Genomic DNA, 14,178 nt, shown 5'->3' with positions numbered 1-14,178 from the left:
GTACAAGTGCACAGAACAAAACATGTAGCCTGGGAAACATGAGAGAGAACAACACATTGAATATACCAGGAAGAAACATAATAGGTCCCCACCACCACCACCACCATGCAGGGACCCCTCACTCACCACAGGGCCCTTGCTGCTTGACGGGGATGTGCGTCTTGGCCAGGCACTCGGCCCTGCGCCGCTCACAGTCGTTGGCGTAGGTGCGTCCGTCCTTCCCGCACAGCGGCCTGTAGGTGCCGTCGCACTGGATGGGCTCGCAGGAGCAGCGCACGCCGAGCCGCTCCACCAGACACACGGCGTTGTAGGAGCACTCCTCCTTGCACTCTTCTGGAAGAGCAGAGAGGGGGAGAGAAGAAGCCATGAGTGAACCGCACCGAAAGATGAGCTGGCCGTCGAAAGACCTGAACCCGCAATCCTCAGTGGAAAGAAATAAGTTTCGACGTGGAACTTATCCCACCTGGAAAGGAACCCCAGGAGCCCAGAATGGACGCCGTTCACCCAGTGTATTGGACGGCTGAGGAATGTGACTTGGTGGAGTTGAGGATTACAGTAGATCCAGCGAGGGAGAGGTTTATGCGTATAATGCTGTTGGTATTGCATGGTAGCGTCTTCGCAGTAAACCCCCTCCTAAGTACGTTGAACCACCCTCACTTCCCCACTTCAATTGGATCCTTTTTTCCCTGGTGAGCAGACGGGATAAGACTCCGGCAAAGCCCTGAATGCGCATCGCCTGCCAGTGGCCGTGTGGCAATCATTCGCTTCCATGCGAAAGACCCCACAAAGTATACAGCATTTATGACAAGCAAGAAAAAATGTCCCTTATATACATACTGTATATATAAACTGCTGTAATGTACACCGCAATAGAGACATATAAAATCACACAATATCTGCTTTCAGAGCTTTGCTGAAACCCTAAACTTTAACCATATCTGGGGAGGCTGCACATTCACATTTTGGGTAAACTCAGGCAGAAGGGAGAGATGGAAGAATAAAAAGCCATTAGAAATGGACTCCTTCTGTATCTGGAAGCACTCAATGCTTTGAATATGTTCTATTCTTCATCACTGGATAGCATTTGTAACCCGCCATTCAATTGATTCTCCCCCTTTTCTTTTAAAAGGCAGCGGTGCCTCACTTCATTACATCGGGTCTTATCTGGGTGACAGAGCTGAAGCATGTCCTCATGCTGTCGGGCAGAAACCTTGTATCTCCATCTTTCACGTATTGTATGTCTTACTGATGAACTGAGTACAATGGACCACAATGTGTTATCCTTTTAGAATAATCTTTGGCTACACTACTTGTACTGTTAATAATCGTGTTAAAAAGTACACAATTAAAGGATTAAATTCAACATTGTATGTTTTTCCGTACATAAATATCCTACTTCATCATACGATAGTGTCAAAAAGTAACAAAAATAGCCGATGGACTATTTAGGTTATTTCAGAAAAGAAGTCTGTCTGTGGGTTTTAAATTGAACGAAAAGTATTAACAAAAGCTTGTGACAAATTACATTAAGTACATTGACTCCATCGGAACCCAGGTTCTTTTTCCATTTCCTGAAAAGTAACCGTTTTGGACATACAAGGTTTCCACCCGACAGACCCTACGATGTACCAAGTCGAGGCGGCCATTTTCATCAGTCGTACCAGATTGTAATGTGCTGAGGACTATGATTTCACGCGGTTCTGTTTCAAATTTAATTGTTCACTCGTTTGAAAAGACACGGGGCGACACGCACGGAGAAACACAGAGAGGTTTATTTTTGCTTGCACGCGTAAATGTGAGCGCATGCTACCAACCATTATTTTGTTGTTTTGCTTTTTACACCCAAACACGCCTACAGTACACACACAATACTTCAGAGACTAGGAGTACCGCCCTGCGCGAGCTCAAACGCGCTGCATCCTTCCATCACTGCAGCTTCAGGAAAGACGGAGAAGACAGGGTGAAACGCTCCGTCACGCTCCTCTGTTGACAGAAGGGCGACCCCGCCGTCTCTCCTTCTTGTCTTTGGCTTTGTCAGGGCAGTGGATGGGGGGGGGGAGGAGGGGGGGGGGGGGGGGGTCCTCACGTCAGCGCCACAGACCCTACAGAGGCATGGCAGTGCTACGCCCGTGGCCTCGCCATGCAGCAGCAACAACAACACGGCGGGGAAATTGGATTTTTGTCCGATGGCTATCTGACGTACAGTAAAGGCCTGACAGCTCTGTGTTGACTAAGGCTTAAAGGAGCGCTTTCTAATACCACAGATAGCAGCTCCCGAGGGTCTTATCAAGCCAGCGGAGGCTGCTGCTAGCATGGATAGCTACAGACCCCAAGACCTTACAGTTGTTTATCTGCGTGCCGTTGAACAACATCTGGTTACACACAGTCAAACTATTCCATCTGTATTGTAGTGTCATATACTGTACTGTAGTAACTGTACAGGGCCTTCGGTGTTTTATCTCCTGTCCTGTCCTGATGAGGTGTAATTCTTCCTCTGTACTTTTGCTTTGCGCAACCTCCACCCAACTTATCACCTATTCAACTCAAATACATTTCACACTGTTTCAAGATGTGCTCATAACAATATTATAGTAGTAATAATAATAATAATAATAATAATACATTTATTTAAATGTTTCATTTTTTGTCTAATTATTGCAATTATCTTTTTCATTATGGCACTTAATTACACATTAGCCATGTAGCTGACTCTCAAGGACTAAGCATAAGTGCAACTGTGGGAGAAGCCTGCTTACTAATTACTTACTAATCAGAAAAGAGTTGGACAAATGGAAGGCTAAGCAGCTAAGATTTACGGCACTGTAAGGTTGAATGATGCAAAAGATACCTGTCAGAACTCATTGACCCGTATGACCCCTCAGGTCAGCTGACAAGCTACTGCTAACCGACCCCAAAACCAATTACAAGATGAGAGGTGACCGGGCCTTTGCAGCGGCCGGCCCTAGACTCTGGAACAGCCTACCCCTCCACATTCGTTCTGCCACCTCATTAGAGGTTTTTAAGTCCCTTTTTCTCTGTGGCCTTCTACAGTGCCTGATTATGTAAATGTTATACTGTCCATAGCTCTATTTCTTTTCTTATTTTGTCTCTCTGTTCCTCCATATTGTTGCACTTTTGTTAGGTACTGTTCTGTCTTTTCTATTTTTATACCTGTACAGCACTTTGGTCAACCATTGGTTTGTATTTCTTCGTACCTAGCTTCCTGCAGCGGCCGGCGTGGATCTTCCTGAGGTCGATGCCCCTCTGCATGCCTGTGCGCACCATGGCACACTCGCTGGTGTAGGTCTGTCCATCGCTGGCACACAGTGGCTCTGGGTCCGGTGTGCAGGTCTCGGCCGGGGCGAAGACCACCGACTGGCGGGTACGAGCCTCCACGCGACACAAGGTGTTCAGACTGTTCTCACTGTCCTTGCAGGGGTCTGCGGAGAGGAGAAGAGACACAGGGAAAGAGTGGAGAGAGAACGTCAGAGCACAGAGGATGTATTAACCACATTAACTAAACCTGGTGTCCTTATTCTGTGCTTTTAGGCAAGACTATTTAATAAGAGAAGAGGAGAGGAGAGGAGAGGAGAGGAGAGGAGAGGAGAGGAGAGGAGAGGAGAGGAGAGGAGAGGAGAGGAGAGGAGAGGAGAGAAGAGAAGAGAAGAGAAGAGAAGAGAAGAGAAGAGAAGAGAAGAGAAGAGAAGAGAAGAGACAGTACTGTAGCAGTAGCTCAGAAACAGTTCTATGATATTAGGGTAGACAGGCGTCAAATAGATGAAGACATGAGCTGCTTGATATGGTCCTTGTTACGTCCTCCTTTCCTATGGGGGGGGGGGGGGGGGGTTACACGCATCACAGTCAGGCGTGCCCGCCCATATCGGCTAGGATCATAATGGAATCGGGTGGTGGACGGAGGGTCAGGAAAAAGGGTCTCGAGACGGGATCCTTATCCTGCTGCCCCTCGTTCAAGCACGGAGGGAGAAGAAGGATTTATGTACCGCTCGTTTGTGTTAATGCGCTGGACAACTGATGGCCAGTCATTACACACACACGCCCCAGGATAGAGGTCAATATACAGCAGGGCAGAGGGGAGAGAGAGAGAGAGAGAGAGAGAGAGAGAGAGAGAGAGAGAGAGAGAGAGAGAGAGAGAGAGAGAGAGAGAGAGAGAGAGAGAGAGAGAGAGAGAGCGCGCAGATACTGACCGCATGAGACGGATAGTAACAGAGGCAGCAGGAGACAGAAATGAACGAGAAAGACAGACAGACAGACAGACAGACAGAGAGACAGACAGACTAAGAGAGAGAGAGAGAGAGAGAGAGAGAGAGAGAGAAGAGAGAGAGAGAGAGAGCAGGTAGAGGACCTCATCTGAATGAGAGAGCTAAGGGAGGAAATGACAGAGATAAACTGATGGAGAGAGAGAAGGTCCAAAGACAGAGAGATAGAAAGAGGAGGAGACAGAGATGGAGTGATAGCAAAGAGATTGGTGTAATGGGTTTTCAAAGCCCTGGCTGAGAGACAAAGGGTAACAACAGGGAGAGAGAGAGAGAGGGCCGCTTGGCCGGCGAGACCAGCCTCTTGTTTGTGTGAGCTGAGGAGGCTATCTAAATATAAATACCCAAATGTCTGTCTCGCCTCCATGTTACACAGCACAGCACTGCAGCCAGCCAGCCAGCCCATTATCTGCAGGAGAAACCATTACCTCCCATTAACACGGAAGGGAGGGCTTCCAGGACCCGAGTCTCCCAACAGCTGAGCACAGGCTGCAATTAGACAGCGTGTGGCTGGCCCGACTGCAATGCCCTGCACGGTGCGGCGGATAAATCAACAGCACTTTGTCTCGCTGGGCCAAGGCTCGGGACGGAATGCTTCTGGGAGATTTAGAGGGCCGTCGGAGCTGTCTGGACCCCTGGGCCTCTGCCCGGTTAGGGTTAGGGCCACTCAGCGCAGCTTCAGCGGACTCGGGTTAGATATATACTGCCAGGCTCCTGCCAGGGGACCTGAACATCCATCTTTCCTCGTGCCCCCCTCTTCCGTCTCCAGAGAGGTGTGCATCGCCAGTACTCAACTATCAATAATAGTGAAACTATAGCTGATCTACAAGCTTATAATGTCCTTTTTCCCTTTCTAGAAATGTAGTGGAGTTAAAAAGTGAAAGTAAAGAGTGAAAGTCCAGTACATTTCACGTTTTCACTCAAGTAAAGTACATACTTATGTGAATGTACTTAGTTTAGTGTGTGCACCACTGTGGCCATGCCGCTAAGTGAGGGAATCCTTTTCTCTCTCTCTCTCCATGGGTCTGTCTATTTCTAGGTCTGTCTGGGCGGTTAGGAGACAAAACGTCACAAGGTCACGAGCCTTGGGAGACAATAACCTCTACTCCGTGAAAACAAAACTACAAACGGGGAAAAGGGAGAGGAGGGAAAAAAGCAGTTCCAGACAAAACAAGCTTTCAACATTCAACACTTTTAAATAACAGACACATTCACACTGCGGGAACGCCAGAATGACAAATGAGAATTAAGGAACAAAAGAAAGAGAATACAGAGAAGTACAGAGGAGAGGAGAGGAGAGGAGAGGAGAGGAGAGGAGAGGAGAGGAGAGGAGAGGAGAGGAGAGGAGAGGAGAGGAGAGGAGAGGAGAGGAGAGGAGAGGAGAGGAGAGGAGAGGAGAGGAGAGGAGAGGAGAGAAAGGCCTAAAGGAGGAATAGAGATGAGAGGTTAATATGCCCGACAGTAAGGAATAAGCAACACACAACACAACACACTCACCACAGGAACCATGGTGCTGCACTCGTATGTTCTTCTGGCCGCTGCAGGCGTGCTGGTGGAGCTCGCACTCGTTGGCGTAGTCGTGTCCGTCGCTGCCACACACCGTCTGCAGCGGCTTGCCCACGCAGCCCAGTGGACACATGCACTTGGCCGACAGGCCGTCCGAAGACGGGACGCAGGTGCTGCCGTAGCTGCAGGTCACCTTGCTGCAAGGGTCCTTGAGGGCTGCAGGTGCAAGAAGGGAACACATAATTAAGTTGTGGACAGTAGCTAAGTACATTTCTACTTGAGTGCTGTGCATTTTTTGAGTATCCATACTCATTCATTCATTCATTTCATTTTTGACTCTACTACATTTCTAGGAAGGGGAAAAAGTACATTATGAATGAACCACTTCAGCTCTATTTCAAATGTAGTGAAAATAGCAGACGTGATTCTTTGGGAGGAAATTTCAATACAGAATTGATATCAAAAACAAAATGCACTTTGTATTTGTACTACTATTTTGTAAGGCATGCACTTTTGAATGCTTAAATATCTTTAAAAGCAGGTACTCCAGTCTAACTCAAGTGCAAATTTGACATGGAAACCTTTACTTTGTTGAATCATTTTTGACGAGGAGTAGAGCTATACATTACTTTGACTCAAGTACTGGGGTTGAGTATTTTGTCCACAACTGCGCATAACAAGGCTAAAGCTCGCAACATACATGGGTCACCTCCTGAGTGACAGAATGAGGCACCTTGTTGAAGCGATTGCCAGCATGCTGTCAGAAACATGGCGTTATTTTGGGGGTTTGAAGAACTACTCGATAGGCCCCTATGGACGCAGCTGTCTCCCTGTACAAACACGTCCGCTTTTATTTGCGGCACCATGCCGATTGCAATCGGTGGCTTTGCATTTGCGGTGCATTCTGCATTGCTATGCCAAGCATGCTCTCTCTCCTCCAACGGCGAACAGAACCCTCTGAATATTACACCTTTCGACAAATGAGAGAGGTGGGAAAGAGAGAGCGAGGGACAAGAGAGAACAGGGATAATGGAGAGAGGTAGTTTTCTCCCGTCTCTGCGGTCTTTCATCCCGCCCTAATTAAACATGCCAGGAGCGTGCCGCGAGCCACCGACATCTCCTCTGATACGAGTGGGTGGAACTAATAATTTCGCCTGACCGACGGGGGGTATTCTTGCATTTCATGCAGTTGACAAAAGGCAGGCCGTCAGATAACAATCGCTGTCACTCCTTCCCCTCACCTCCCCCCGATACATATTTATGACTGCCGTCGACAAAGCACACTGTCGCAGCCACGCCACTCCCGGGAGAGAGGAACCGATTTTCAGTGCCATTCTCATTTACTGCACCAGTCACTTCTGGAGTAAATATTTACCCGTGTCAAAAACCGCTCTTGTTAGATGCAACGTCTATTCATTTCATTGAGGAGCCGTTATTAATTTGGCTGAACACTTGTTTTGTTGTTGACTGAAGGAACCCAGCCTTACAGACACCTAGAGTCAGAGTCAGTCACTGACTGAAAGATGGAGTTATAACATTGCTTGAACAGTTGGCCTAACAACAGACTAGCCAATCATGGGCAATCGCCTCGGTTGGCACTTGGCCCAGGAGAGTTGTGTCACCTCTGTTGACTTCATCGGGCCAGGTCTTCTACATACTGTAGCCTTCTATTAGCGAATAGTGACAAAGCCCTGAACCGGAAGTTTACGGAATGCACTGGAATCTATGAGCGTTTGTCACTATTTTGAGTTGCATGAACAGCATGACCGGTGCCGTTTTCTGCCCCCTCATTGATGCAACTCTCCAAGAGAAAGGCTCTGGGTTGGCCAAACAACAAACTAGCCATTGGTGCATCCCTGCACAGCTTTGTTTACGTTAAACATGGTTAGGTTTTGTTCAACGTTGATCATAATGATGACAACTGATGACAGTGAACATAGAATTTGAAAGTGTTGACAAGACAATAGTTGAAAATAGTTGAGATAATACTAATGTTGGACAATGTGTATTTCACATTCATTTAACTAACTGATCATCTGATCACTGTCATGTCTCTGAGCAGTTCATGACTAAAGGTGTTCGGTTTGGTGGGGCCACAATATTTTAATCAAATCTTCTCAAAGATACAAAGATAAAGCATTCAAACCATTCTGCTTATTTCCATATAGTAATCTTCTTTGTAACAGGCTGGTCAATAAGTAAAAATAAAAGATACAAAGATAAAGCATTCAAACCATTCTGCTTATTTCCATATAGTAATCTTCTTTGTAACAGGCTGGTCAATAAGTAAAAATATGATAAAGAAGAAAACGTGCATTCTATGTCTGATGAAATGTGCCAAGTTAGTACAGAAACACCATTAGCTACAAGCGAAATGCTATTCATTGAGCAGGTGTTTTTCTTTACCAAGGAGACAATGTTTGAAGTTTATCATTGTCTGATGTCTAGTATTCCATTGTCTCGACCGTTCAATTATGTCCCACAGGTTAACACAACTGGGTGGTGGTCCAGGTATTCTGCCTCTGATTAATACTGGCAGGACTTAAAAGCCCTCCGGCGTTTCATACACTGTCTTCTGATGTGATGTATTTGGCATTACAAAAATATACCTACTGTACACAACACTGCGGCAAATACATCATCCATTGAAAATGCTTCCATCGTGGTCCAGGCATATACTAGGTATCACCTGCGTTCGCTGCCATTTCAGAAGGACTTCATCTGTTCCTCAAACAGATGATGTTTCACTTTGTGAAGACGTGCTGCCTTGTTAATGAGAGCGAGAGAGTGCAAGGCATATCAGGGAGAATGGTACTGCTGGCAGTATTTTCTTGTGTCAAGTGATCAAAGGACATGCACGCATGCAGGCGCACGCACGCACACACGTACACACGCACGCAGGCACGTACGCACCTACCTCTCATTTCAGTTGTTCCTGACACTTTATTCCCTTTGTCTTTGCTCTGCTTCTATCTCACTTTCACTCTCTGTCAGCCTAGCTCTCTCTCTCTCTCTCTCTCTCTCTCTCTCTCTCTCTCTCTTATTTAGTCATTGTAGTTTGGTGCAATGGCCTCATATTCACTAATCCTTTGTGTGTTTTAGTTTTGTGCTGTATTACAATAAAAATCTATTTTTAAGAGCTATTCAATTTCATTTTTAGACTTGTATTGATCCCAGTGGGGAAATGTGTCCTCTGCATTTGACCCATCCTATAACTATTATGCCAAACGTGTACTTAGGTTTTGTGTGCCGAATATAGCAGACCTAAAAGCTCATAACGCAGCATGTGGCGGCGAGCTGTGAGCTTATAGATCTGCTATTTTTGGCAACAAAGTTGCATTTTGGGGTTCAGTGTCTTTCTTGCTCAAGGACATTTCCACACTGTCACGTAAAGTGAATCACATAATGTCAAAGACAAGTCTGCTATGTGCATGTGCGTACCGGTGTATGTGTGTGTGTGTATGTGTGTGTGTGTGTGTGTGTGTGTGTGTGTGTGTGTGTGTGTGTGTGTGTGTGTGTGTGTACTGTATGTGTGTGTGAGTTGTGGTTGAATGGCACAAGGAAATAAACCCGTCAGTTGTTATGTAGGCTAACCCCGGCAAGCGATTGTCAGAGACAGAGGGTCCTGTATTCTAATCTAAATAAGATTACAAGCGTATGAAAACGCCGCATGTCATGTAAAGTGAATTACACAGGCCAAGGACAAGTCTGCTGTGTGAATGTGTGTACCAGTGTGACCCTATATTCCACCAAACATTTTGGTTATAGAACTGGTTCCGTTCTCTTGGAACCTTGGACCTTTTTATTCTTATTATTATTAACCCATTCTGGACAGGAACCCCTTTTGGTGTTTTAAACATTATGTTGTAATTTAGCTATTGAAAAATATGGCTGTACCAAATCACAGCCTGTCAGTCTGTACCAACACACAGCCTGTCAGTCTGTACCAAATCACAGCCTGTCAGTCTGTACCAAATCACAGCCTGTCAGTCTGTACCAACACACAGCCTGTCAGTCTGTACCAACACACAGCATGCCACCAGGGCTGTAATTTGTGCCTAATTAGCTCAACAATAAAACACGAGTGACCCGTGTTGCCCGTTAACAACCCCAGCGTGTCCCCTCGAGGAAGATGGTGTTGACGGTGTTGAAAGACGGCAGAAGGCGAGGCAAACGCACACTGCACCAACATGGAGTTTGTTATGCAGCGTATACACAGCCTCGAAATAACCTTGAAATGTTTTCACCCCCCCCCCCCACACACACACACACCCACACACACACACATACACAATTTGTTTTGACGGCCCTGCAACTGTAGAAATAATCCGTGGAGTACGGGGTGGACCTGACAAGAAGAAACGCCTTGTCAGCCGACTTCAAAACTCCCCGTGAAAATGGCGGTCGTTAAGCCCGGGCTCCCGCCACGGCACGCCCGGCTTCTGCCGCCAACGAGACAGCGACAACAGAGAGAGAAAGAGAGAGAGAGGGAGGAAGAGAGAGAGAGAGAGAGAGGGAGGGAGAGAGAGAGGGGTCTTTTTTTTTGGGGGGGGGGGGGGGTGAAGGGTAGGGGGCAGCTCATTTGAATGCAATTTCTTTTTTTTATTTTTGAGAAGCGTCGCATGGACAGGGCGCTAGAGCAGATAAGCTGGGCTTCTCAGACTTAGACAAGCAGGCAAATTGCCTGGGCGAATGTGACCGGTGTAACAAGCACATACGCACGTACCCTTACTGCAGTATAGTATATACTTCAGGGAGTTCTCCCTTGTATTGTCTCATTATTATCATTTGATAGGTGGAGCAAAAAAAAAAAGAAAGAAAAAGAGGTATAGGGAGCTGAAGAAAGTCGTCTGGATAGCCGGCTATAGCTCCAAATTAGAATGCTACTCACTACCAATTAGATGTATCTTTCCTTTACTGCGGGAGGTTCAGGCCGGATAATGAGAAAGAAAGAAAGTGACATCGATAAGAGGGAGAGAGGGAGAGAGGGGGAAGGAGGGGGGGGGGGGGTTAGAGGGAGAGAGAGGGAGGGGGGGGGATAGAGGGCGAGAGAGTGAGAGAGAGGGCAGGGGAGGCAGGGAGAGAGAGGGCGGGGGGGAGATGGAGGGAGAGAGAGGGCGGGGGAGGGGAGATGGAGGGAGAAAGGGGGGGAGGGAGAGAGGAAGAGAGGGGGGAGGGGAGATAGAGGGAGAGAGGGGGGGGATGGAGGGAGAGAGGGGTTGGGGAGGGGAGATAGAGGGAGAGGGGGGGAAGAGGGAGAGAGGGGGGGGAAGGATAGAGAGAGAGGGAGAGAGGGCGGGGGGGAGGGAGGGAGAGAAAGTGAGAGAGGGGGGAGGGAGAAAGGGGAGGAGAGAGAGAGAGGGAGAGAGGGCGGGGGGATTTCCTGAGCTTTTACATCGGTTACTGTATATTCACCCAAGACGTGTAGCATAGAGCGAAAACTATACACTATAGGGCGGCAGCGAAAACTACAGAAAGCTAATAAACATGGGGTTTAAATGGTTAAAGGGCAGTTAATGGCTCCTAAAAGAGGATGTTGCACTCTTGGATTGCAGCGATCTCTCTCTCGTCTCGGGGCAGGTGTGTGTGTGTGTGCGAGTGTGTGAGTGTGCGTGTGTGTGTGTGTGTGTGTGTGCGAGTGTGTGTGTGTGTGTGTGTGTGTGGTGGTGGAGTAAAGCAGGTGGGCGGTGCTGCTGGGGGTCTGCCGGCAGTGTGTGATCCTGTGGTTTTAGTACTGGAGCGTGTTAATGCTTCATTAGTGCTGGTGGGCTGCTGTCAGCACCACGCTGCCTCCACCTGACTGTCGCCACACCCCCCACCACCAAGCAGCGTGTGTGTGTGTGTGTGTGTGTGTGTGTGTGTGTGTGTGTGTGTGTGTGTGTGTGTGTGTGCGCGTGCACACGCGTGCATGTTTTCATTTAATGTCTGTGTGCATTTGTGTGTGTGTGATGTTGAAGGTGCGACTCCACGCATATGTTATGCGAATGTACTTGATTTAAGCCAGTCTGGTATGTGTGTGTGTGTGTGTGTGTGTGTGTGTGTTGTGTACTGTGTGTGTATGTGTGTGTGTGTGGTGTACTGTGTGTGTGTGTGTATGTGTGTGTGTGTGTGTGTGTGTGTGTGTGTGGTGTACTGTGTGTGTGTGTGTGTGTGTGTGTGTGTGTGTGTGGTGTACTGTGTGTGTGTGTGTGTGTATGTGTGTGTGTGTGTGTGTGTGTGTGTGTGTGTGTGTGTGACTGTGTGTGTGTGTGTGTGTATGTGTGTGTGTGTGTGTGTATGTGTGTGTGTGTGTGTGTGTGTGTGTGTGTGTGTGGTGTACTGTGTGTATGGGTACAGTATGAACGTGTCTGTTCTTCATGGTGCTTGCAGTGTATAAGAGACAAAGCAGGGGGTTTGTAGCTAATCAAATGTACTGATGCAATGAGCAATGGTGTCTGTGGGGGGGGGGGGGTGATCCAATCACTACTACTTGTTATTGCTAGAAGGAGAGACGGAAAGTACACGCACGCACGCACGCACGCACAAACGCACGCACGCACAAACGCACGCACAAACGCACCAAAGTTTAACTCTGAGAGACCTGTGAAGGTCCATTATTACACTCTCCATTTTCAAGTAAACACTCCAGGGTTTTTCTGTGCAGGAGCTGGTGGAGTAAGAAAGACAATAACGGAGGAAAGATAGGAAGAAGAACCAGTGTGGAGGGAGAGAGAGGGGGGTCTGTAGCAATATCTTCTACTGTAGCAATATATCTATCTATCTATCTATCTATCTATCTATCTATCTATCTATCTATCTACAGTATCTATCTAGAGGGGTCTACTATAGTAATGAGCATCGCGCCTGTCACTGACATGCGCAGAGCAAGTTCAGTCAGGAAACCTCAGTGCAGTCGCTGCCGGCCGTTAATTGGGCCACCTCAGCGTCACACTCTCATCCACATGATTCACTCAACCAATCACACACTCACTCCATCTTCATACCGGCTACATAAACTGGAAGGTTTGTACTCTTCCCCCTGCTTGCTTGCCTGCTGCTGCTATATCTGCTGCGCTGCTGTATACAAACCTTGCTGCTCACCATCCTCCACCCCAGCTACCACTTGTCGTTTTGGATCTACGGGATTCGGAGTCCCTATGGCCGGTACTGATGCGCTTGATCTGAGTACCTAAAAAGCAGATCCAATTCATCGCCAAACCATAATAAACATTTGCTCATTTATATTCAATAAATAATATCTATTCCATCCATTCTTGAGTTGTCCTGACTCCTGACTGAACTATCTGTACTGTGGGGACAGGGGCTGGCAGAGGGTTCTACTATAGTACTGTCTGTACTGTGGGGACAGGGGCTGGCAGACGGGTCTATATAGTACTGTCTGTACTGTGGGGACAGGGGTCTACTATAGTACTGTCTGTACTGTGGGGACAGGGGTCTACTATAGTACTGTCTGTACTGTGGGGACAGGGGTCTACTATAGTACTGTCTGTACTGTGGAGACAGGGGTCTACTATAGTACTGTCTGTACTGTGGGGACAGTGGGGTCTTGAACTTCTTGCATTGTGTGTTTGATGTAGTTCTTCAAAGAGCTCTGTTTGACTGCAGCTGTCACTTTCTTTTATATGCTCTGGTGTTTGCCCCCGAGGATGGAAAATCTGCCACAAAAGAGGCCCTTACAGTGTTCAGGGCTCTTGGCCACGATCACATAAATGTGTGTGTGTGTGTGTGTGTGTGTGTGTGTGTGTGTGTGTGTGTGTGTGTGTGTGTGTGTGTGTGTGTGTGCATGCAAACCTGGCGCAGAGCTCATGCATGTTTGTGGTGTCTGAGAGTGTCTGCAGTGTAGATATATAGGTTGTGGAGGATCATATAGCAGATTGTGTGGTAGGTGGATGCAAGGTTAGCGCTGTGGCTAACAGCTGTGTAAGTGCAGGATAAGTTACAAACTACTACATTTTTTAAACTTCACCGACACATCTATTTGGTTCTCTCATTTTCATTTATTTTCTTCTTTTCATATGCTAAACAACCTGCAACCCAAAATAGACCCCCCCCCCCCACCCCTGTCACTATTCCACAGGGTGTTAATATTACAGAAAACTCTTAAGACCATTTCACAGATATGCTCTGCTTTCATGCCGCCAGTCATTTTGTCATGTAAGTGTCATTCATTCCCGTCAAGGCGGTGCTATCTGGGCTTTGAAAGGACCTCTAAGGCACAACGGGGGACAACAGATGTAATGGATGTGTGACGCCAGGCGGGTGCCTATTCATTTCCACCGGGAAGGAAGAAAAGACGACGCAGGATTAAACCACCTGACGCCTGACATCCTTATTTTGGTGCATGTCATTTTAGGCAAACATGTTCCCAAAAAATGAAAACGATTTCAGACACACTTAC

General features: G+C 47.4%; 1 protein-coding gene across 2 annotated transcripts in view; it reads right to left on the bottom strand.

The window, feature by feature from the left end:
* Positions 1–14,178, bottom strand: part of agrn (agrin) — a 346,246-nt gene that overhangs the window by 122,213 nt on the left and 209,855 nt on the right. For both annotated transcript variants that reach the window (XM_083770140.1, XM_083770141.1), the window contains exons 5-7: positions 5,772–5,996; positions 3,216–3,440; positions 127–333 (exon numbers count right to left, since the gene is read on the bottom strand). In XM_083770140.1, coding sequence (XP_083626266.1) covers positions 127–333; positions 3,216–3,440; positions 5,772–5,996 — 657 coding nt within the window. The remainder of the gene's footprint in view (positions 1–126; positions 334–3,215; positions 3,441–5,771; positions 5,997–14,178) is intronic.

Source organism: Protomyctophum parallelum (assembly GCF_964188405.1).
Source record: "Protomyctophum parallelum genome assembly, chromosome: 7".
Classification (NCBI taxonomy): domain Eukaryota; kingdom Metazoa; phylum Chordata; class Actinopteri; order Myctophiformes; family Myctophidae; genus Protomyctophum; species Protomyctophum parallelum.
The sequence above is the reverse complement of the archived record's forward strand: the minus strand, read 5'-3'. Positions and strand labels throughout refer to the sequence as shown.